Source organism: Ranitomeya imitator, chromosome 10, assembly GCF_032444005.1.
Source record: "Ranitomeya imitator isolate aRanImi1 chromosome 10, aRanImi1.pri, whole genome shotgun sequence".
In the NCBI taxonomy this organism is placed as follows: domain Eukaryota; kingdom Metazoa; phylum Chordata; class Amphibia; order Anura; family Dendrobatidae; genus Ranitomeya; species Ranitomeya imitator.
Window position 1 is genome coordinate 40217902 of NC_091291.1, and position 24456 is coordinate 40242357.

The following is a 24456-nucleotide window of genomic DNA, read 5'->3' on the forward strand; positions in this document are numbered from 1 at the left end:
GTAAATTGTAGTCAAATAGCCCTAATGCACTAAAGCATCACTCCAGCATTTTCTTTTATTGCTTCGCTGGAGTGGTGCTTTATGTGCAAGTCCCCTGCCCCCTGTCTTATACTCACCTTCCAGCCTTTTCATCCTTTTTTGCCGTGGTCTCTGGTTGAAAAATGACCTGCTGCCAGCTCGTGTTTCCTGGAGCGGCGCGGAGGTCTCTTTACAATACAAGCCCATGAGAGCTTCATTTGGCCTCATACTGGCTCTCGTAGACTTGCACTGAGCTCTTGTGACGCAATTCTGACTTCTGACCAGTCAAAAGATGGTGTAGGGGCACCAAAAAAACCTGAAGATGCCAGAGGGTGAGTAAGACCGGTGTCAGGAGGCTTAGATTTAAAGTGCCACTCAAGCGCAAAAAAAAAGCTGGAGTGGTGCTATATTACAAAAGGTATTCCCTCTAGAAGCCATATTTCTAAGTGAGAGTATGTTATTGCATGGTTGCGCCATATGGCAGCAAAGCAAAAGACTTCCAAATGTGTAGAACATATTTTTTCAAAATTTGTGCATAAAAAGCTACACAGATTGTTGCATCAGGTCAGCTTCAGTCAGCGCCCCTGCCTCTGCTTGTAACATGGGAAAGTGCACTGCTTGGGCCAGTAGCTCAGCCATAGGTCGGAGTTGTCAATCATCAGGAGTGCACCGTTCCCTAGCTAACAGGAAGTCATGAGGCAGAGGAGCAGTGCGCTCCTGATCTGGATTCTTGAGAATAACCCTAAAGCACAACTGGATAGCCAGTGTCGTGGAAAATAAAATCACATTGTAATCCACTGATTATTCCATGTGGTAAAGGAGGACAGCACAGAACATTGCTGAATGGGATCACAATAATATTGGACTTACCATAAATGGATTTGGCGTTGGGTTTGGACACCCCATTTAGTCTAAAACACAAAGCAAACGTTAGAATATATATCGATTGCACTTACAACACAGAGGCGTTCTATGCTGCCGTGTTGATCAATTCCATTCAGTCGGTTATTCGTTATATCTATTGGTTGGAAAGGTAGAGGACAACCCGTACAGGTCTTACATGGGTTGTCAGTGATACAGAAGGAATGTGCACACACCATAAGTGGCTTCCAAGCTTAAGCCTTTGCCCAGTTCATTCACCTGTATTGATATCAGCAGGTTCTCCTTCGGAGTACAGATGATGGCGGTGATGGGTCAGCTCCTGTCTCTTCCTCCTCCTCAGTGATGAGCTCATCAGATCAGTCTCCTGCAGCAGCGTATCCCCAGAGTTAGAGACACAGGTGCTGCTGACCCATCACTGCCATCATCTGTACTCCATAGGATTACAATGCAGCAGAAGACTGGGGAAACAGACTGGGGAAAAGCCAAAGTTTGGAAGCCACTTACATGCAATTTATTTGTTTTATTTTTTTTTTATTTTTATTTTTTTTAGAGAAATTAAGACACATCCCTTTATAAAATGAATTACAAAGTTTTTAGAACTTTCCTGCTGGACAAAATTATGTAAAAAAAAAAAAATAGTTTACTCTTTAAAGGTAACGGTTGTGTTACAAATGCCTGGAATGGAGCATTTATAGCATTTTTTTGCCATAAAATTTCATCCTGCATGAATGTGAACGAGAAAACACAAAGTTATACAAAAGAAAACCAAAACGGAAGTGTTGTTATGGGTGAACCCAAAAGAATCCAGCTGGGGTGGTTTGTCCTGAGCGCAGTCCCGCTCGCCCCCACCCTCTATTCACAGTTCTCCATGTTCCTCATTACACCTGTCATGTAGTTTCAGACCAGATTAGGGGGAAGATAAGAGATTGCTAACAGCAGCTGCCAAATTTTCTACCATTGTGTCACATTAACGTAACAAAATGTAAAAGCTGGTAGTCAAAACAAACAGCAACATCCACAAGCGGGAACATATCAGATCATGTGTGGTTACTGCGCAGGCCGGAGCACGGAGCGACGAGGAAACGGAAATGGCAGATCAACCTGGAAAGCCATCAATGTAAGCCAAGCAGAGAAAAAAAAAAAATCCTCAAAGAATTAGAATAGCGGAGGTGCACTATATGGCGGCACACAGAAAAACGTCAAAACTTCTTCAAATGTTCTAAAGAAGTTCAAAACTAAATGCAGCTTTATTTCTAGTGTCATTCTTGGTACATACCGAGGTGAGGAACTCATTTTGATACTTTGGTTAAGAGATCTTCTTCCTAATTGTGGAGAAAAAAAATAATATATTACGATAATTATCTTACATCTTAATTTCTAAAACATACACAATATAGGAAAAAAGTTAAATTTAACATTTTAAGAAACCATGGGCACAAATATAATCTACATATAATATAGAAATAGTCATGATTTTTTTCACACACAGACGCAAATATATGCAAAATACGATATTTTTCGAGGGTAAGGGTGGCTAGAAAGTGGCAACTGTTAGATGACGGCAGGAAAGTATGCAACATGGACTGCAGGAAGTGGGGGCAGATTTTTATCTATTCCTGCTCTAACATTTGTCAAACTGCATAAAGAGGAGGAATTTCCATTTTAGTACATATATGGAGCAATGCAGACTGGTAAGTAAGGTGAAGGAAGTTCTGGCACCAATAGTGCTGGCAGAATGACGAAGAGGAACTAGGTACTGAAAAGTAGTGGATGCTAAGTGACAGAGCATGAGAATGAGGACAGTTCATGGACATATTAAACTGGTATGTTCATCAATAGCTGTTTTATATATATTTTTTCCATATTTTCTTTGAAATAGCATGTACATTTTAACTACATGTCTCTAATGAACACCATAAAAACAAACCCTCCGTTTCCCCCACAAAAAAAAAAAAAGATTGCAGAATTGTATTTTGTTCCCACAATTTTACATCACCTGGAGTTTTTTCTTACAGTTCATTCCACACAAAAAAAACAAAAAAAACAAAAAAAAAACACCTTGTACGACAATTTTGCTATAGGATTTAAAAAAAAAAAAAAGAAAAAGTTATGTTTCTAGGAATATAAACTTTATGACCTTACTAAGGGGGCAGACAAGGTAATGTAGCGCAGTCTATATACACGCCCCCAAGGAGCCCTGTGAGCCACGCCCCCAAGGAGCCCTGCGAGCCACGCCCCCCCCCCAAGGAGCCCTGTGAGCCACGCCCCTGAGTAAAGTAGTATAGTCAAAAGAGCGGTGGGAATAAAATAAGAGCAAAAACTCTTCCTTTTTCACCTGGTGACAGCTCCTCTCTGAAAACACAAAATATTGAAAATCATTCTGTATTATTAATGTTCATGTTTAATGTACTAAGAGTTTTATTAAAAACACCTATTTATTGTTTTGGTCACCATTTATAACCTTAGTAATAAGCTGTAGACAGGACAGACCCATTATGTAATTTGTGTTTCAAGACCAAAAAAAAAAAAAAAAAAAAAAAAAGGGTCTAGATGGGCCGGGTAGATGGTAGTGACACTGCAGTGCCAATAAGGGCTCTGACTAGATCATCAAAGCTCTAAATAGCTGGAGATTAAAAGTTTTATTTCCACGTGGAAGTAGTAAATTTGCTAATTGCAGTTTTTAATGAACCTTTTTACCCTTTGATATTTTAAATGGAACTGCTTGTTTTGTTTGATTCACACCTTGGAATCCATATAATTAAATACATCGTTTAGTGAGGAGTGTAACATTAGCAGAAGGTGGTGCCAGGGTGTAGTTCTGAATAATCAATCAGATGAACTGTGCCAGCACATTAACTATTCTTTATCCAGAGCACTACTAAAACAATGATGCAAGGCTAAGAAAAAGATCAAGTCATCCAGTTCATCTGAGAGAGATAGATAGATAGATAGATAGATAGATAGATAATCATTCCAAAAGACGACTGCTGCAGGTAGTCTTGTATGCAAAGGCGATAGCTGAACCTGCCGTTACCCAAGGCAAAATTTCTAACATGGCCTTCACCTGCTACAGTATGTACATTTCACTTTGCACTGACGAGGGGCAGTTTGGCTATTATCCCAAGTCATGTGACCAGTGGGGTACCGCAGGGGTCAGTATTGGGACCTGTTCTCTTCAACATATTCATTAATGATCTGGTAGAAGGTTTACACAGTAAAATATCGATATTTGCAGATGATACAAAACTATGTAAAGCAGTTAATACAAGAGAAGATAGTATTCTGCTACAGATGGATCTGGATAAGTTGGAAACTTGGGCTGAAAGGTGGCAGATGAGGTTTAACAATGATAAATGTAAGGTTATACACATGGGAAGAGGGAATCAATGTCACCATTACACACTGAACGGGAAACCACTGGGTAAATCTGACAGGGAGAAGGACTTGGGGATCCTAGTTAATGATAAACTTACCTGGAGCAGCCAGTGCCAGGCAGCAGCTGCCAAGGCAAACAGGATCATGGGGTGCATTAAAAGAGGTCTGGATACACATGATGAGAGCATTATACTGCCTCTGTACAAATCCCTAGTTAGACCGCACATGGAGTACGGTGTCCAGTTTTGGGCACCGGTGCTCAGGAAGGATATAATGGAACTAGAGAGAGTACAAAGGAGGGCAACAAAATTAATAAAGGGGATGGGAGAACTACAATACCCAGATAGATTAGCGAAATTAGGATTATTTAGTCTAGAAAAAAGACGACTGAGGGGCGATCTAATAACCATGTATAAGTATATAAGGGGACAATACAAATATCTCGCTGAGGATCTGTTTATACCAAGGAAGGTGACGGGCACAAGGGGGCATTCTTTGCGTCTGGAGGAGAGAAGGTTTTTCCACCAACATAGAAGAGGATTCTTTACTGTTAGGGCAGTGAGAATCTGGAATTGCTTGCCTGAGGAGGTGGTGATGGCGAACTCAGTCGAGGGGTTCAAGAGAGGCCTGGATGTCTTCCTGGAGCAGAACAATATTGTATCATACAATTATTAGGTTCTGTAGAAGGACGTAGATCTGGGTATTTATTATGATGGAATATAGGCTGAACTGGATGGACAAATGTCTTTTTTCGGCCTTACTAACTATGTTACTATGTTACTATGTTACTATGTGACAAGGCTCGTTAAAGGGTCGACCTTGACTGTTAGGATTGCTACTTCCAATAGGTGGCACTAGAGTTCTAGTCCTCTTCCTCTCTGAAGAGACAATTTGCATATTTCCCAGAGGAGCATTGCGGCTTTAAGTCTCCTTATCTCGACATGCTTAACATGTCACTCTCCGCAAGGAGAAACTATACATTTCTAAATCGGCGTTCTTCCCATGTGGCAGTAAGTGGCGACAGTGATGTGTGAAAGGGGTCGGCAAACTGCTTATTTCAATAGCTAAGCCAGCCCCTTTTTTATGTAGAAGGAGCTGGCTTTGATATTGAAATGACCAGACAAGGTAAATTCATTCCTGGGTTTAGGCTGGGATCTTGGATGGATTGGCTATAGAAGATTTAATAATAAGTTATGTAATTTACTATTTATATCAGATGTAAAAAGGACTTATCACTAGGTCAAGAGTGGTCAATTTTGTTCTTTATTCCTGTTGCTCTCCTGAGTATTCAGTTTTTCTTAGTTTTTAAATGCGTCATACGGTTCATGAGATATGGGCCATTATTTAGCGCCATTTTTTCTGGTTTTCACTAGGGGGCGTGACTCACAGGGTAATATTGCAGAGTAGTCTAAACACACGCCCCCGAGGATCCTCCCAGCAACACCTTTTTGCTAAAAACAATAAGTTGCACTAAAGAAGACCCATATTTCCAGAAATGTTTTTCCCAAACTCCAGACCTCCCGGCCCTTCAACATATCATGTTGTCAGGATTTCCTTAGTTTTGCACTGGTGAGAGACCCTGTGGCAACTTCTGATGCCTTGATAATTCCATCACCTATGCAAAATTAAGGAAATCCTGACAACAGGCTCTGTTTGAGCCGAAAGGACTGGAGTTTAGTAATTACTGCTCTACAACCATACGGAGGAATAAAAAAAAAGAAAACAAACAAACCATGAAATACTCACAGGAATAGAAATAGAATAAAACAGAAGAGCAGAACCTGTCCTTCAATTTTATTTTTGCTTGTAAAAACCTTTATATGATTGTTGGAGGAAAGAAAAAAAAATAGGAAAATTGCACTATGCCTTACGAAATGTACAGGACATATGTTTTTTTTTTCTTTCTGGCCAGAAGAGATCGTGTCATGACACCTGTGCATAAAAACACCTGCAGTACCGGAAACAATAACAGCACATACCAAAAATTGTGCATTGGTCTACCTGGTTATTAAAGGGTTAGTGTGCCATCAATTAAAAATGTAGGTATAAATCACAAGACAAACAAGGATGATGGCATGCAAAAACGCTTTGATTACAGGTAGGTGCGTGATGCTCTTTGAAGATTTATATCTCGAGAATGCGGAGCCTTAAATTCCAGCCCAATGTTGAGGCTATTTTGGCATTCGTAGATAGCAAATAATTTGAGCTGAGCTCTGACGCAGGGGAGGAGGGACAGAGTGGCAAATACACAGGTCTTTTCATAGGCTACATTCCTCAACGTGGAAACATTACGATCAGAGCGACTGTAAATACTCATGGCCAACTCGGTAAAAAGTATAGGGAAAGCAGGTTGGATGCGTCACCGACCCTTAGAAAAATTAGAACGTAATTAATTACTCTCAGATACATTCATAATCTTCAAGTCTAAGTAAGACCATACAAAAAAAAAGGAAAAATGGCTCCGTGATGCTAGTTCTGGAGGTCTTCCTCCATCCTTCATGCATGATAAATTGTGCCAGGAGTCTTCATTGGTAACCTCCATTCAACTGCCAACAAGCTCTTTGGAGATAGAGAGCCCTTCACGGGTCCACAAAACTTATAAAGGTGGTGGTAGGGATAGACACACCAGTTCCAAGGTGCCATTGGACCAAAGAAATGGAGCAGTCAAGGTGCTACTAAAGTAGAGCTCATAGAGTAGTGAACATCAATTTTTGCACCATATTGGTCCCGACAGTAATTTTGTAATTTTTGGCATAGAATTTACATACACAAAGGTTAAAAAGGAGTACGGGTTAGAGGGACAGAAACACCCACAAAAGACCTGGATTTAAAAAAAAAAAATGATCCCAGATATCTTTCACTTTGACCAAAAGATTTTTGGAACACCAAACAATTGCAATAAAGTCAAGATCGTGTCGGAGGTTTTATGGTTCCTTAATGCAAGAGACTGGTTTGTGCCCCAGAGCAAAGCTCCTCGTTGATGGAGGCTTCTAACATTTCAAATCACATTCTAGATATTCCTAAAAATTTCACTTTTTATGAAGATTGATGAGAAACCATGACATTAGCTTGGAAGAACGGGTCATGGGAGGAGTGGAGCCAACAAATACGGGAGCGGGAAGAGGTTCACAGAACATTGGATAAGGGCATTGCCATTTAAAAGAAGCCATTCTTTGTGTTGGGTTTGGTAGAGAGGAGTGTAGTACCGAGAGGAGATGGCATCATAGGTTACTGAGTGAAAGCAAGAGCAGGAGGAACGTTGGGTCATTCTCCTAACCCATCCACAATGTGCCCAAAGGCATCAGAGACTGAGCAACGGCGGCAGCACTCTAAGTCAGTTGGATTCCTGGCGGATCTACCAAGTACTGATCAAATATGGAGTAGAAAAATTTGGACGTGCCGTTGGCTGCAGTGACTGCAAGAAGACTTCAATAGTCAGAGGGCACCTGATCTATCAACCACCTGATAAAAGACTACTAAATTGTATTGTTCCATTTTCCAAGGACAGTTTAGAAACTACCGGCAAGCAATGTTCCCTCTAGAAAGGAAACCGATAAAACACCTGACCAATGAAGATGGTCAATCCCCCCCAAAAAACTACCAATCAGTAGGGTTTGGAATTTTTAGCTCTATAATTTCCAGGACACGCAGATTAGAAGGAACGAGGCCGACAGCCCGTGTTCAGTTGAGCTAAACTATAGACTATGGACGGTGCAGAGACTGACGTTATCTGATACCTGTTGCAGTCAACTAAGGACATTGTGTTGACATTGCTCCTTGCGCTGACTACCTGTTTGCATCAATAAGAAGAGCAGTAAAGCAAGAGATAAAAGATACGAAAGTCTTTGTTTAACTTAAACTCCTTTATCTTGGTCTAAAAATCATTTTTGCAGTCCGATTTCATTAATTTTTCCACCTCTTGACCGAAGAGTTTGCAACTCTATCAGCTTCACTCAACTGATTTATGACCACATCAAAGGTCAGCTCAACTTTGATGTAGTCCGTGATCATAAATCACCTTAGAGCAGCTATAGTAAAGAAGACCGATAATACACAAACTCGAATCACCAAATAAAAATAGTGTGCCTGTGCAGGACGTGGTATTCAGTCTTCTCGGAGAGCCATCTATGGTGTCATCCTGGATTGCAAAGTATTGAGTCACAAAAGCTGCCAACATTATCTGGGAATCTCACCTCGGTGTTAACCGGCAGAAGGGCATCGCATCATCGCGTCTCAGTAATATTCTATTTCAGTGCACAGATTCTGTTTCATTTGTACCGGTTTTGTGGGGCAAGTGACTTAATATGTTCCCCTTTGGCCATTCGGTAGGAAAAAAGTAAGAAGCTTCTTTTTGTGCATTTTTTTCAGAAATGATCATTAATTACTTTATGGGAACCTAACTACCGATCATAAAGATAAGGAAATAGTCTGAGAACAACAGTGACCTGCAGATACTATACTTACACCAGTGGCACAGTAACCTTCTCCATGCATTAGGTCTAGTAAACCGACTTTATGTGCACCATTATCATCCTAAATAAGCATGTGCCCCGTAATCGGTTTTATAGAGCATATGTAATTAGAATTCTATAAATTCTGTAACCTAACAACTGGGTGATGAGCAAAGCTATAGGTGTTTATTGGTTTGCAACTCCACACTTTGCCCTACTTTGACTAACAACTCCAAAGACCTTTTCTTCGGTACATTCGGGTATGGATTTGCCACCCAGAAGAGCCTAAAGACCACCATACACGTTCTAATTTGCCAATTTTTCCCAGAGACCGGAAGATCATTTGAGTTATATGGGGGTCATCGAAGTCGGGAAGGAACAGTTTTTGGCCGTCAGGTTCTGCTGTGCAGTTGAGCGCATGGAGACCGTCACAACCACTACTGGTCCACAAAGTTCTGGATCTTAGCCCAAGGGTGATTTACGTGGTGGGACCAATTTACTAAAACGTTCTAGTTTTTTTTTTAAATGCACCAAACTTAATTAAGTGGCTCACAAATTGGGTGTATCTTCAGATAGTGTAGTCTACAAATGTAGTATAGTCAAAATATATGCTCAAAATTTTGGTACATGGTGTCATCATTTTGAATCATCCCATCTGATTGGCATCACTTCCTTGTCAAGTGCGTTGGAAATAAGATCTAAAATACATAAATGTGGTGTCGGACATGTTGCCTTGAATTCTGGTGCATTCAGGAGAGCATTTATTATGCTTATTTATGTAGCACCATCATATTCCACAGTGTTTCCGGCATCATCAGCGCTGTCCCCATTGGGGCTCACAATCTAGATTCCCTATCAGTAGGTCTTTGTATGTTCTCCCCATGTTTGAGTGAGTTTCCTCCCACACTCCAAACTCCTTGTAGATGTTGTCCTTGGTGGGTCTTCATCCCAGCACTGCAAAGAAACAGTGCTAACCACTGAGCCAACGTGCTAACCACTGAGCCAACGTGCTAACCACTGAGCCAACGTGCTAACCACTGAGCCAACGTGCTAACCACTGAGCCAACGTGCTAACCACTGAGCCAACATGCTGCCCATAGTAAATTAGCACAAGTTTTTTTTTGATACACCAAAGTTTCTTTCATCAGTTTTGGGTTGTTTTTTTTTTTTTTTTCAGTCAATGCCAAGAGAGGGATCAAAAGGAAAGAATTATAAAAAGAAAGGACTTATCAGTGAAAACATTAAATAGTGTTTTCCCCCAAACACCCAGTAACCATTGTTCCCTTTGCTCTGAGACCCTCATATTGCCATGGTGTGATATGATGCTTGCTGCTTATATCCACACTGCACAAGCCATGTATATAAGCAAAATTTAGCCATAACTAACAATTAGAAAAAAAAATAAATCAATGATACTTTGATAAAAACAGAATTGTGTCAGAACATCCCAGGGCCTTCATTTTCGCAGTAACACACGAGATATTGTACTTTGAGATGCTATTTTTACTATTAAATTATATTAGAGTTTGCAAGTTCTTTGCATAATCCTCACGAACGCGGTTACTGTATCAAATGTATTCTAGGAAACAAACTGAACCCTGAAGGAATGGTATCTACACCAAATACCAGCCGTTCCTCTTCAAGCAAGGGAACAGTTTTTTTAATACATTTTTTTCATGTTCTCTTTTCTCTATATGTTACATAAACACCACCCTGTAATACTACGCCTGGAAACGAATATATTGCACCCTGACAAAGTGATGTACCCCTTCAAAACTCGAGTGTCCAATCAAGTGCTGGATGTGTACAGACGAACCCTCCAACCAAAAAAAAAAAAAAAAATTGATTAAATTAAAATTATACATGACCATGAGGATTAACAGAAGAACAACAAAATACAAAGTTCAAACAAAAAAATAAAAAAAGTGCTACAGTAAATTATTTCATGCGAAAACAAGACGATTAATATGTTCTCCGTAATTGCTTAGAAGTCGTCTTACAATAGAAATCTATTGAAATTGTATTTTTTGGTGACCACCTACACAAAATAAATATATATATATATATATATATATATATATATATTTATTTATTTATTAAAAAAAGTCTTACTCATCTTGTGAAAAGTAAATATTAGATGTTCCATGACAAATGATGGGATCATCTAAATACTGACAGAAGACACGGCCTGTAGATAGAGAACTAGAAGATGTTACAAAGAATGCTACGAAATATCTGAACTGGCAGAAACAGAAGAAAAAAAAAAAAAAAAAAAATCACATCTACTCCTAAAATGTAATTGGACTGCCGTTGATTCCCAAAATTCCAGATATCCTGGGTCAAAAGGGCAGGAGAGGTCCATAAAAACCCTGAAAAGGACCAGGAGAATTCCTCGGGGGAGTGGAAGTGTTCCTGGGAGCGGATTTGTTAGGGTTAGGATGTAAAGGTCAATATACATTGTTCTTGGTAAAAATTATGTTGTAAACTAGTTCCTGGGAAATTTAGTAATTAACTTCTATTGGGTTTACCCACCAGTGGAACAGAAGATGCCAAAGTGGGCACCAGCTCATACATGGGCATAAAAAAGAGGCCATATTGGGTACAGACTCACTGGCATGAAACTGAAGGGGAGAAGATATAGATTAAATATTAGAAAAACCTTTGTGGCAGTGAGGATGATCAATGAGTGGAACAGGCTGCCACGAGAGGTGGTGAGTCCTCCTTCAATGGAAGTCTTCAAATAGAGGCTGGACAGAAATCTGTCTGAGGTGGTTTAGTGACTCCTGCTCTGATCTGGGGGTTGGACACGATGACCCAGGAGGTCCTTCCAACTCTAACATTCTAGGGTTCTATTACTTATTGGGCCAATGAATTCAGATTCAATGTACCGGTAAAGGTTACATTGCACTGCCGTCATCTTGTTTTTGGATACCTTGGCCAAAACAAATTGGTTTGTTGGCTTCCTCTTAGTTCATATATAATATACATATAATATATATTAATGAGTCAATACTAATAAGCATTTGCTCGTCTCCAACATGCTGAACACCTCTATTTTATATCTGGTATTATGAAAGCTCCTCCCAATACATATCAATGGGTTCAGTTTACTTAAAGGGGACCTTTCACTGGATTTTTCCATTTAAACCGAGTATCTCTTCCAATTGTCACTTCTTCGCTGAATTTGGAACAGTTTTTGTTTTTCTTCTCTGCCTCTCCTTTCCAAAGTTATGCCCCATGGAATTAAAGATGCAAATCTTCCACCCAGAAAGCCACAGAACTTTGCTTTTTCTCCCTTTGAAGCTGACCAATCAAAACATGACCACGCCCACAGAGAAGTTCTGTGATGCACGCCCGTTTAGTGAAGTGAACATTTTCTTCTTTAGTGCCATGGGGCATAACTTTGGAACTAAAAGGCACAGAAAGAAAAGAAAAACTGTTCCAGAATCAGCGGAACAGCAGCAGTTGGAGGATGTGCTCAGTTTAAATGGAACAAAATCCAGTGAAAAATCCTCTAAGGCTCCCTTTTCACATTGTATAAAAAGTCATCTGAAAAAGTCAATATGGATGAAATCGCACATCTATGTATTGTATATGGAGAAATATATCTTTTTGCACTCCCGGTCACTGGAAAAAGTTGGTTAGTGGATTTCTGAATGAGAACACAGGAGCGCCCGGCTATGACAGGCGTTTCTGAGTATAAGAGAAATGCTGGCCGAATTAATGATTTTTCTGCACGTCCAATGTGTATGGGCACTTTATGACATGTTTACTGTCAGCATTTGGCCATGGCACATAAAGAGGTCAGTGTAAGACTAGGAAGACACAGAACCATATAGAGCGGAATTTACAGAGCGTCATTCTACATAAACTTCACTGAAATCATAAACCTAAGATGATTTTCTTTTATGGATTGTAAAAGTGCTAAACCTCACAATGACAACATTGCCACTGGTTATAGGGGTGTACACCAAGCAGTGCGTTATCTAAGTTTTTCGTAAAGGGCCACTTAATGTGGAATTAAAGGAATCTGGCAGTAAAATTACGGTTATTAAACTGCGGCAGGGCGATAGAAGGCTCGTAAATACCTTTATGGATGGGTCATGGTTAAAATTACGGATTTTATTTGGATGGAAACATTTATATAATCCGCAATGCACCAGTCTCAATAGTAATCTGCGCGGTGCTGCGGCTCTTCGCACGTCCACTCTGCTTTGATTGACATATCACCTAGGTGTGCAGAGTCAATCACTATCAGTAGTTTTTCCTCACAAAAAGAAAAGTTTCTCTATCTCTACCTAGCATAATACTGCTATTGTTCAATGACCCTGCATCCCTGTCCTCCAAAGATAGACAACAACCGATATTAACTGATATAGGAGGTAAACCGCAGTCATTCAATAATGTGTGCAAACTGTAAAGCGCTGCGGAATATGTTAGCGCTATATAAAAGTAAAAATTTATTTTAATTTTTTTATTTTTACAAACATCAATTCAAGGGTCAATGTTCAGACTCATATGAACAATAGTCTATGACTCGGCCTTCTGAAAGTATACATCAGAATTAAGATTAAATGTTGTGTGGTCACAGGGGATATCTACATATATTTTTATGAGACCTACATACTACAGTCAGGTCTGGGTCTTGTTCTGTCCCCATCTACTTTGAGGTCTTCTGGCACGTAGCTACAAGAGATCGGATCCATCCGGATTGGGTACAACTTTTATTCTCTCTTGATAAAAATGGTGTCAGGTAAATCCCCTGTGTGTTTTATACATGCATCATTACTATTTATTTACTTGCTGCAGGGTATTTGCATTTTTATCCTCAGTTCTCAGACCTACGTCCTTTCCAACATTTGAATATTGGGACATTTAGTCCTTGCCCTGATTACGCCCTAAAAACACATGCTCCAAATGCCTAGTTTTTGGGGTGAGATTTACAAAAACTGCACCCTTTTTTCTCTCCAGATAGCAAAATAAGCCGAGGTCAAGTCTGGCCCTATAGCATCCGGTCAGTGGTTTGATAACCAGATTTTTGTTGACCGATTTCCTTTAAATCGGATTAGAAAATGATCATCCTGGACCTGCTGAGATCATTCATAGATTCGTAACTTGGGGCTTCACGCCCGGTTTAAAACCTGTAGCAGGGTCTGATCTACCATACGCCATTTACAATACTGGGGGTGTGATATAATGCTTCCGTGAGATTGATGCCTCTGCATTTCCTTAAAGGGGTTGCGCACTACTGGACAACCCCTTCTTAGTAGCGCCAATGGCCATCGTAAAACACAAAATTATACTTAGTTCTCTAACTGCCTTATTAATATAATATGCGTCCTGGTGACCATAGCAACCAGCCAACATCTGGAATACTGAAAAAGACTGCAGATGATCAATGGCTGCTGATTGGCTGCAGCGGTCATGTGTCAAATTGCAGGAACGGTGCTGGTTCAGGAGTGTTTTTTTGTTATTTTATGATGGGCAGTGAAGCTAATAAGAAGGTGTTGTCCAGTATTGGATGACCCCTATAAGCTTTACACATGCTTAACCAAAGCTTCCAGAACAGCTGGGAGGCTCCGGGGTAAAAATAAGAGATCCCTTGGACTTCCGAAATTCTTGAAAAAGTTTTTCTAGGTATTGATGCTGAGCTCCAATGTCCAGAGTCCCGTTCAAGGGTTGGTAGTGGGGTGTAACTGGCCCTAAAAGGGTGAAGATACACACCATAAATACTGTAGAAGTATGGCTACACATATCCATATTAGTTCTTACTGGGTTTTAACCAAGTTTTTAGGGTGTCCCCATCAATAGAGTATAGAGGATAACTTACTGGTACCCCAGTGTTCAGAAGATTGACGTTGAGCATGTGCACCGCTGCACCATCCATTGGCCCCATAGCCAGCGTCCAATCCATTCAGATGGACCCCATTCTAAGGATCGTAGGACTGGACCCCCAGTGGTCAGTAACAATTTTCCTTTCCAATCAATAAGGAATAAGTAAAAAATTGGCACTAACAGTTTTCCCAGCCTCCATTTGTATCTCAGACAGTGAAATATTGAGAGTGATATTCGGTGTCATGGCCGCAGCCCTCGCTCACATCACTATTGCGCACTCTGCACATGTAAATGGCCCAGGAGGGGCCGCTAAGATTTGTGCAAACAGACGCACCTTGTACATTTATAGAATAAAACCTGGCAGCCCTTCACACACTAATGGGCCAGGAATGCATCTGCAGAAATTCATTTGGAGGATATGAAGACATCTTAACTTTTCATAAGGACCTCGATATGGCCACTTTAAGGTTTCACTTTATCCATTAAAAGTAAGTTAGTTAGGGCATGCTCTTCTTATGGCGTCCCAATGCTCCAATTTCTGTGCTAGGGACCATCCTGGCAAGCGATGCTCCAAAAATCATTCAGGTCTGGGTCCTGCTCTGCCCACGTTTTGAGGACTTCTGGCACATGGCGAAATACTAGAGATAGGGACTATCCCGATTTGGTCACCTTGTCGCTGTGGGATGATGACTTGTGCTTTTTTTTTTTTTTAAATCAGAATATTGTCAACTAAGTATGTTATATACATGTACTATTACTATTTATTTATTTTCTAATCATTGTTTTTATCCTAGGTTTTGTTAGAAAAATCAGCAATGGGACAAACTCTCTTGGTGACCAAATTGGTGGTTTTTATAGAGTGTGCACCACCACCGTCGGACATGACAGCTGTGTGATGGACTGACATTCAGTAATCAACAATCTCGTAACCCATAAATCTTCCCCTTTAATGACCTCTTAACCCTGCTGTTTTGTTCGCATTTACTATACACTTGTAGTGTTCCGGGTCACTATGACCCGAACAGAACAGCAGGGTTAAGTCATCTCCCCACAAACTGCCCCAGAAAAAAAAAGTCAAAAATCGCACAGGGCATCAATAATTTCTGTGGACGCCTTGAGTAGTGAACGATATTCGACTTGGCCTGCTGAAAGGACATATCCCCAGTAGGCAAGTTCGGCTGGTCTGATGTCCACCTTTCTGAATATTTTTAAGCTTAAATATATGTATTTTAGGCTAAAAATCATTTTTTTGCAGTTGGGTTTCATTAAAAATTTGTCACAGTTTGCCTTCAATAGTGTTGTCTATTGTTGGCTGCAGAATGAGCTAACTGAGAATCTGTCAGTAAGATAGGCCTCTGTCTATTTTTGACCTCCTCGTCTGCTTTATGACCACATCAAAGTTGAACGTGCAGTAAAAGCAAAACCTCTGAAAACCAAACGGTGCTAAATTTTTAATGAAACCCAATTGTAAAAAGTATTTTTTTCTCCAAATACATGCATTTAAGTAAGAAAAAAAAAATCCTAAGAGTGGACAACCAGTGTCAGTACTAAAATCTACATAAAGTGCATTGTAAACAGCTACATAAGCTCGGTAAGTATTTCATAGATTTCATAAACACCCTTAGAAGAAGTAGCTGAGAGTCAGCAGTAGCCACCTCTTCACCTGTACAAATATCTGTAACCACAAGAATCAGACCGTGATCTGCCGGCATTAACCTACTAAGATGCACACAGGACGGGATAGGTGTTCTAGGGTGTTCACTACTTTCTCATTGGTGCCCTCCTCCATCACATGCATTACTGTTTTTACTGACGAAGGGCAATAACTTATATACGGATTCTCCCAGGATAAGTAATTCAAAAAGATGAACGACTTACTAGTGGCTGCAAGCTGTCTTCAATACAAGTGCATGGTAGACCACTTGCAGTACCACTATTGGCCACTACTGGATGTATGGCGCTGTGCCACTCCTGGTGCACCACTGACCCTTCAATCAACTGATCGTGGTGGGTGCTGAGCAGCGTTCTCACGTGTTTGGGGGAGTCGGGAAAGAAAATGGTCTGCTGAATTGATGTTCAGCCGGTAGCTATCCAAGGTGTATGGCCAACTTTAGTCAGTGAGCATGGATGATTTTTATTATAGTCTCCATCACACGGCATATTTGGGGTGGCAGTGGTGATAAATGCCAACTAAACAGTGTACATGAGCATTGTTTTTATTCCACATGAGCTCAGGGAGCATTCAACTTTAGGAAACTGGACAAGTAGCTAATTAAAGGGAAGTAGTCATCAGAAAATGGCCTATTGCTTCTGGTTTCATGTGTTTAATATTTTTGGCATTTTTTTTTTAAATATATCACAATCCGTATGAAAAATAAAATCTAGAGCTCTTACAATTCTCATACCGGCTACTTGGACTTTTTTAGATTCTATCTTCCTGTTTCAGGAAACAACACATGTACAGAGACACAATTGTTAGACGTTTCAGGAAACAACACATGTACAGGGACACAACTGTTAGACTCTGACACCATCTTTTGTATTGAAGCTTCTAATGAGCTTGTAGAAAGGTCATTATGAAATGGAGCAGGGTCAGCTGTGACCTCGCCTATTGGGACTGGTGGATCCTGTGTTATCCGTTGGGTATAAAGATGTTACCTGCCACTGTAATCCTGCCTCTGATGATAAGGAGCCTGATGAAAGGACAGGATGTACAAGTCTAAAAAAGCCCCAGTGGCCAGTGTGAATATTGCATGTTATTCTCTGCACTACTTAATAAAGGAGGGTCAGGTAAGGGATTGTCCTTCATTGCAGGGTGTCAGGAAATTAATTTCCTAATCCAGACAGCCCTGTAATGAATATTTTGCTATATATAAACCATGTGTCAATTTTAATTTTTTTGCAAATTTATTAGGTCTATTAATAGCATGAAATGTTCTTGCAGGTAACACAGCCCTGGGCGACATTACGAGGAAAAGCAAGGGACGCCCCTTCACACTCATTAGGGTAATTAAATGTACTTCATCAATCGTCTATCAGCACAACGTGTCACTGCCAAAAATACACCGTAATAAGTGTGAAGAGGTGTACTCCGCGCTGCGCCTTGCCCAGGACAGACAGGAAGGCTTGACTTTTATTAGATAACAGGAGCCAAATCATCTTGATATGTCGGACAACAGGTGAGTACTGCATAATTATCTGAGAATGGAATGATCAGTGAAGCAAAGCATTCTGGGGATTATAGCGGTTTGTTTTTTTCTAATTTGTAATTTGACGTTTATTAAAATTCCTCTCCATTTATAGTTTACAGCTCATTGCCTAGGGGTCTGGCCATTGCTGTTGTCTACCAGTGGTGGACGAACATGCACAGCGCTTACAAACTCTTATCAGTCGAGCTTGTAAGCGCTGCACTAAAGATGGCCAGGATCGCTAGAACATACACTTAGTTTCCGACCCCCTGTGATGCTTATGGGCAAGTAGAAAAGCTGCCTGGATTATAATTCAGCATTGGAAATGCACAGTTTGGTGCAATGATGCACCGTCCCCCAGAAAGTCTGCTGACTCCCCAGTCAATCCTTGAAGCGCAGTCAGACTGCCGTATAAAACGGACCACGATCGGAACATCGTGCAAGAACCGGCCAGTGGCTCAACCGAGCCGAGCGTGACCGCTGCATGAAGATGTCTCTTTGTGGTCGGGAGAGCTGCCAGCCAGTCCATGCATGGTCCAATTTATATAACTGACTGCGCCCTTAGGAGAATTAATGTAAAAAGGCAGGTTCTCTCATCAGCCTTGGCTTCTTTAATATACTAATATTGTATCTGGTAGAGATCCTTACGTCTATATACAAACACCAGTATCAGACTTCACCCCTTTATGGTATTTACACATTGCATCAGTTGGTATGTGCACATAGTTATCTGATAACTAAGCTCCTTCAAGGGTAGGAGAGATTAAGAAAAATTAGGTAGAAATGTTAACATTCTGTTCTTCAAAATCAGCTTTGTTCAATGCGTTCCTTTAAACTGCAGAATTAAAGGGGATTTGTCACTATGAAAATGCAATCCCATTCTTGGGTACCATGTTATAGAGCAGGAGGAGCGGAGTAGATTGATATATAGTTTTGTAAGAAAAGATTCAGTATAATTTGTGCTTTGACCATTTAAACCTCTGCTCTTTTTGGGATTTTTGGTTCGGTGGGCGGTCCTAGACCAAAAATCACAGAAAAAGCAGAGATTTAAATGGCGACAACATGGGTTATACTGAATCGTTTCTTACAAAACTATATATCAATCTTGTCAGCTCCTCTTGCTCTATAACATGGCGCCCAAGGATGGGATTGCATTTTCATAGTAACGAATCCCCTTTAATTCTGCAGCTTAGAAGGAGCAAAAGCCGACAAAGAAAATCAAGCGGAAAATCTTCATGTGTCACTTCAAATGGGTTTTCTGGGAGATTAATTTCGGTTCTGTATGGGTCAGACTCTTTGCACTCCTGTTCTCAATTGTTTTAAGGGTATTGTAGCTTTTGGGCAATCGCTGTAGCATTAATATATCCATAAAAACAGCATACATTATGCAGCCCATCATTTAGAATGAATTCCGCAATTTTTGTGCACATGATGCGTTTTTTTCCTCGAAAAAAAAACGCATCGCGGTAAAAAAAAAATACGCAGCATGTTCATTAATTTTGTGGATTTTTTTGCGGATTTCCCACTATATAATGCATTGGGAAATGTCCGGAAAAATTTGCAAAAAAATGCACCAAAAACTAGCAAAAAAACGCATGCAGATTTCTTGCAGAAAATTTCAGGATTTTCTCAGGAAATTTCTGCAAGAAATCCTGAACATGTGCACATAGCCTTAATACAGTAGCCCTTTTAAAAGAATATGTATGACTGGTTCAAATAAGGCATTAACAAAGGCAACAACAACGTAGGTCACGGACCATGAAAATGTTGCATTTACCAATCACTTGGATTTTCCCCAGGTATGTACATGTCAATATAAAATGTATACATATCCATTAAGAACCTCGGGGAGGTGCTATGCATTTGTGGGAAAACTGCAGCTCTTGACATCTCAATGACGCCCAACAGTGGAAAAATGTTTTTTCTATTACTAATAATATGGAGCTTCAAAGTGAGAGCGCAAAAAATATTTGCTCACCTTTTCTCCTAACCAACCTCATGAGACAGGATTCGAAGCCCAAGGATCCCAGGGCAAAAACTGTAACAGGTCCCAACTAGAGAGGAGCGAATCGATTCATCAGACCCTAGTCCGGTAATCTCAGTTAGTATTCCATGGCTGCTGGACGGGAACCTTGAGAGCCGCCTCTTACCTGCTGGCATCTCTGACTCCTCTTTTGATTGGCCACTCTTGGCGTGATACATAAATGACGTTGTACCAGGCTGGCTAATCTAAATAGGATGCCGGCGGCTAGGAGGTGGTTCTCATGCCTCATGGTCAGCGGCACTGGAATATTGACTTGGCCTCTTAACCAGGGTCCTGCAAATTTTCCCATCTCCTGTCCCCAACCATTATATATGTCATTAATATTAATGGTCTTCTCGTATGCATAGAGGGACCTTTGGGCTCCAAAGGGCTACAGGACCAGGGGCAGCCATGATCTTTCCACTATATTTAGTTACACCCCTGAACGTCATTATCAATGTCCTCTCATCCAGTTCCTTTCTGACTTTGCTGTGTTTTTATAGTTGACTTTTCGAAAAGAAAAAGACAGACAACATTGTCACTTCCCAGAAAGAGTATAGACTATCTAGACCTGCCGATTTCAGTCCGTTAACGAGCACCCGTCCTCTATATATATTTATGAGAAGACCAGTGCACGTTTACTGACCTTTTTACTTGGGCCATCAAAACCTGATGGTATCATAATAAAATTGTTCACATTGTCGTCAGCACATCCCAGGTTTACACAAAGATTATTTCGTTGGTAATGGTTGGTAATAGGGGACGAGAGTTCTTACAACAGACAATGATTATCGGCAAACCTCGATGGGTTTCTATAGCAATGTGCCTCAGAGAAAAGCTTGAAATGGTTCTCGAAAGAAGCTGAAAAACAATAGTTCCAGGAGGAGTTCAGAGTTCCAAAGAAATCAGTTGAAGTCATCAATACACACTGCAAAAGTACATTCTGTAAGCAGTCGGAATACTTCCATCAGAAGGTGTTGTATTTGACAATTGCTCAACCAGTTGACCCCCTCAGGGTAGGAAAGGGATTAATATAATTAGCTTGACAACTCACCAAGGTCTACAAGCAGGTAAATACTAAAGCTTGCTCTATAGTTCTGTGTAATGATTACGGATAGATTACTTCTAAGGATAATATTGGTGGGTCACCTACGTAAAAGTCTATGTTATGTACATTTGTTCTGCTGTCTGTTAACAACCATGTCAGGTTGAGGAGAGGTTGACTTGAGGCTGGTATCTTGGTATTAGAGAGGTTTTAAATAATGTTAGATGGTAGCCATGTTAGGTCTGGAAAAATTCTATCGAGACCCTTAAGGCCACAAAACACATTAATCTAACTTCGGCCAAGGATTTTGGAAGACAGTCTAATGTACAGTCATGGCCAAAAGTATTGACACCCCTGCAATTCTGTCAGATAATACTCAGTTTCTTCCTGAAAATGATTGCAAACACAAATTCTTTGGTATTATCTTCATTTAATTTGTCTTAAATGAAAAAACACAAAAGAGAATGAAGCAAAAAGCAAAACATTGATCATTTCACACAAAACTCCAAAAATGGGCCAGACAAAAGTATTGGCACCCTCAGCCTAATACTTGGTTGCACAACCTTTAGCCAAAATAACTGCGACCAACCGCTTCCGGTAACCATCAATGAGTTTCTTACAATGCTCTGCTGGAATTTTAGACCATTCTTCTTTGGCAAACTGCTCCGGGTCCCTGATATTTGAAGGGTGCCTTCTCCAAACTGCCATTTTTAGATCTCTCCACAGGTGTTCTATGGGATTCAGGTCTGGACTCATTGCTGGCCACCTTAGAAGTCTCCAGTGCTTTCTCTCAAACCATTTTCTAGTGCTTTTTGAAGTGTGTTTTGGGTCATTGTCCTGCTGGAAGACCCATGACCTCTGAGGGAGACCCAGCTTTCTCACACTGGGCCCTACATTATGCTGCAAAATTTGTTGGTAGTCTTCAGACTTCATAATGCCATGTACACGGTCACGCAGTCCAGTGCCAGAGGCAGCAAAGCAACCCCAAAACATCAAGGAACCTCCGCCATGTTTGACTGTAGGGACCGTGTTCTTTTCTATGAATGCCTCTTTTTTTCTCCTGTAAACTCTATGTTGATGCCTTTGCCCAAAAAGCTCTACTTTTGTCTCATTTGACCAGAGAACATTCTTCCAAAACGTTTTAGGCTTTTTCAGGTAAGTTTTGGCAAACTCCAGCCTGGCTTTTTTATGTCTCGGGGTAAGAAGTGGGGTCTTCCTGGGTCTCCTATCATACAGTCCCTTTTCATTCAGACGCTGACGGATAGTACGGGTTGACACTGTTGTACCCTCGGACTGCAGGGCAGCTTCAACTTGTTTGGATGTTAGTCGAGGTTCTTTATCCAACATCCGCACAATCTTGCGTTGAAATCTCTTGTCAAGTTTTCTTTTCCGTCCACATCTAGGGAGGTTCGCCACAGTGCCATGGGCTTTAAACTTCTTGATGACACTGCGCACGGTAGACACAGGAACATTCAGGTCTTTGGAGATGGACTTGTAGCCTTGAGATTGCTCTTGCTTCCTCACAATTTGGTTTCTCAAGTCCTCAGACAGTTCTTTGTTCTTCTTTCTTTTCTCCATGCTCAATGTGGCACACACAAGGACACAGAACAGAGGTTGAGTCAACTTTAATCCATGTCAACTGGCTGCAAGTGTGATTTAGTTATTGCCAACACCTGTTAGGTGCCACAGGTAAGTTACAGGTGCTGTTAATTACACAAATTAGAGAAGCATCACATGATTTTTCGAACCGTGCCAATACTTTTGTCCACCCCTTTTTTGTTTGGTGTGGAATTATATCCAATTTGGCTTTAAGACAATTCTTTTTGTATTTTTTTCATTTAAGATAAATTAAATGAAGATAATACCAAATAATTTGTGTTTGCAATCATTTTCAGGAAGAAAATGAGTATTATCTGACAGAATTGCAGGGGTGTCAATACTTTTGGCCATGACTGTATATGGAGGCCCCTAACTCTCTCCCGAAAGATGAGGATCCGGCGTTTCTTATTTTGGACTGACAATCCCCTTGTTCGCTCATAGAACACTGAAGAACTCGGATGAACAAATGCTCCGGTGTACTTCGAGATAGCCGCCAAGCGATCAACTGAATCATGATTCAGGGGGACTTGAGTGGTTTCTGAAAAAGGAGTATATTAATATCTCACTGGATAACACAGTAGTCTAGCAGCGCTGGGGTCCTGGGTTCGAATCCCACCAAGGAGTTTGTATGTTCTCCCCGTGTTTGCGTGGGTTTCCTTCGGGTTCTCTGGTTTCCTACCACACTACAAAGACGTACTTGCAGGGAATCTAGATTGTGAGCCCCGATGGGGATAGTAATTATGTATGTAAAGCGCTGTGAAATATGATGGCGCTATATAAGTGAGAACGCGAAATACATACTCTAAAGCCGATCTGCCGGCAAGGTCTGTAAAGCTGACCATACTCATGAGATAACAGTCTGTCGAAGGAATGTTGGGCTCGGCATACAGCCCACACACATTAGCTTGATGTGTTTTCAACGGGGAAAAGGGAAAAAAACTTGCCAGACTAGTGTGGCAGAACCTTATCTTCCCGAATCTCCAACTGCCCGATCCTTCTTCCACCTGACATTTGTCATGGTAGAGTTAGACGTCCACTGAGGACTAAGAACACAGAGGGTGTTCGAAACGTGTTCAGTGGGTCATGGCTGTTCCTCTCCAATAATCTTGCTGGTCGTTTGCAAGCAGCTTTTTAATCTCAATATGTTTAAATAAAACAATTTTTTATTTTAATTCCGGAGTTGGAGCCCTTTTCTTCTACTAAAGTTACCAGCGTCTTGGCAGCAACGCTACCTCCGTGCTCGGACCTGTCGTCAACCACATTGGGTTTGATTTACAAGGGTGAGCTGCAACAATTTTTTCTTTTTGAGAGTTAGAAGTCTCCCCCCCCCCCCCCCCCCATGTACATCAAATGGACGGTCATACTTTCCAAAATTTTGATTGACTCATCTGTCGTTTATGGGGGCCTTAACCCTAAACTATCTTTTCCTGAGCCATCTTATGAACTGGACTCACTTCTATCTAACCTTATTGCACATGACACCTGCCAGTCACTGCTGAATCTGGCAAATGTTTCCAAATGGTTGACCACTCGAATAGTCCACTTTTCTTTCCATTGACCACTGAAACAATAAGAAAGCACCATAACGAGTTGCCGAGCCCTATTTGATGTCTATATTCTGCATTTACAGCAGGAGGGTGACAGTATGTATTCAGTGCACAGTAACGTCACGTGACAGGAGAACAACTAATATACAGAAGCTTTATGAATGTCATAAAGCACGGAAGTGACTTCTGACACTTTTATATTTGCCGTAACCGCACCGATACCGTTAGCGAATACCCTCCTTAGGCCTAAATACAGAAGCTGTGTGATTCATCAATGAATCAGCTGAAATTTGCCCCATAATTCATCAATCTACTCCCATGTGATAACATGAAGACGACAACGATCGTACGTCCCGTGACGGACCATAGTGCACGGCTGAGTCAGAACTGATCTTTCACTTCCAATCATCACTACAGTCAATAAAAGGCCATTGTGTCATAATAAACATGACTGTGAAAAGCTGAAAATAGACGAACCAACGCAATTCGAGCC

General features: G+C 40.8%; 1 protein-coding gene across 1 annotated transcript in view; it reads right to left on the reverse strand.

The window, feature by feature from the left end:
• EPS8L1 (EPS8 signaling adaptor L1) overlaps positions 1-24456 on the reverse strand; it is a 76981-nt gene that overhangs the window by 49365 nt on the left and 3160 nt on the right. The window contains exons 2-3 of the mRNA XM_069742398.1: positions 2177-2222; positions 889-929 (exon numbers count right to left, since the gene is read on the reverse strand). Of these exons, the coding sequence (XP_069598499.1) occupies positions 889-929; positions 2177-2193 (58 nt within the window). The 5' untranslated portion in view covers positions 2194-2222. The remainder of the gene's footprint in view (positions 1-888; positions 930-2176; positions 2223-24456) is intronic.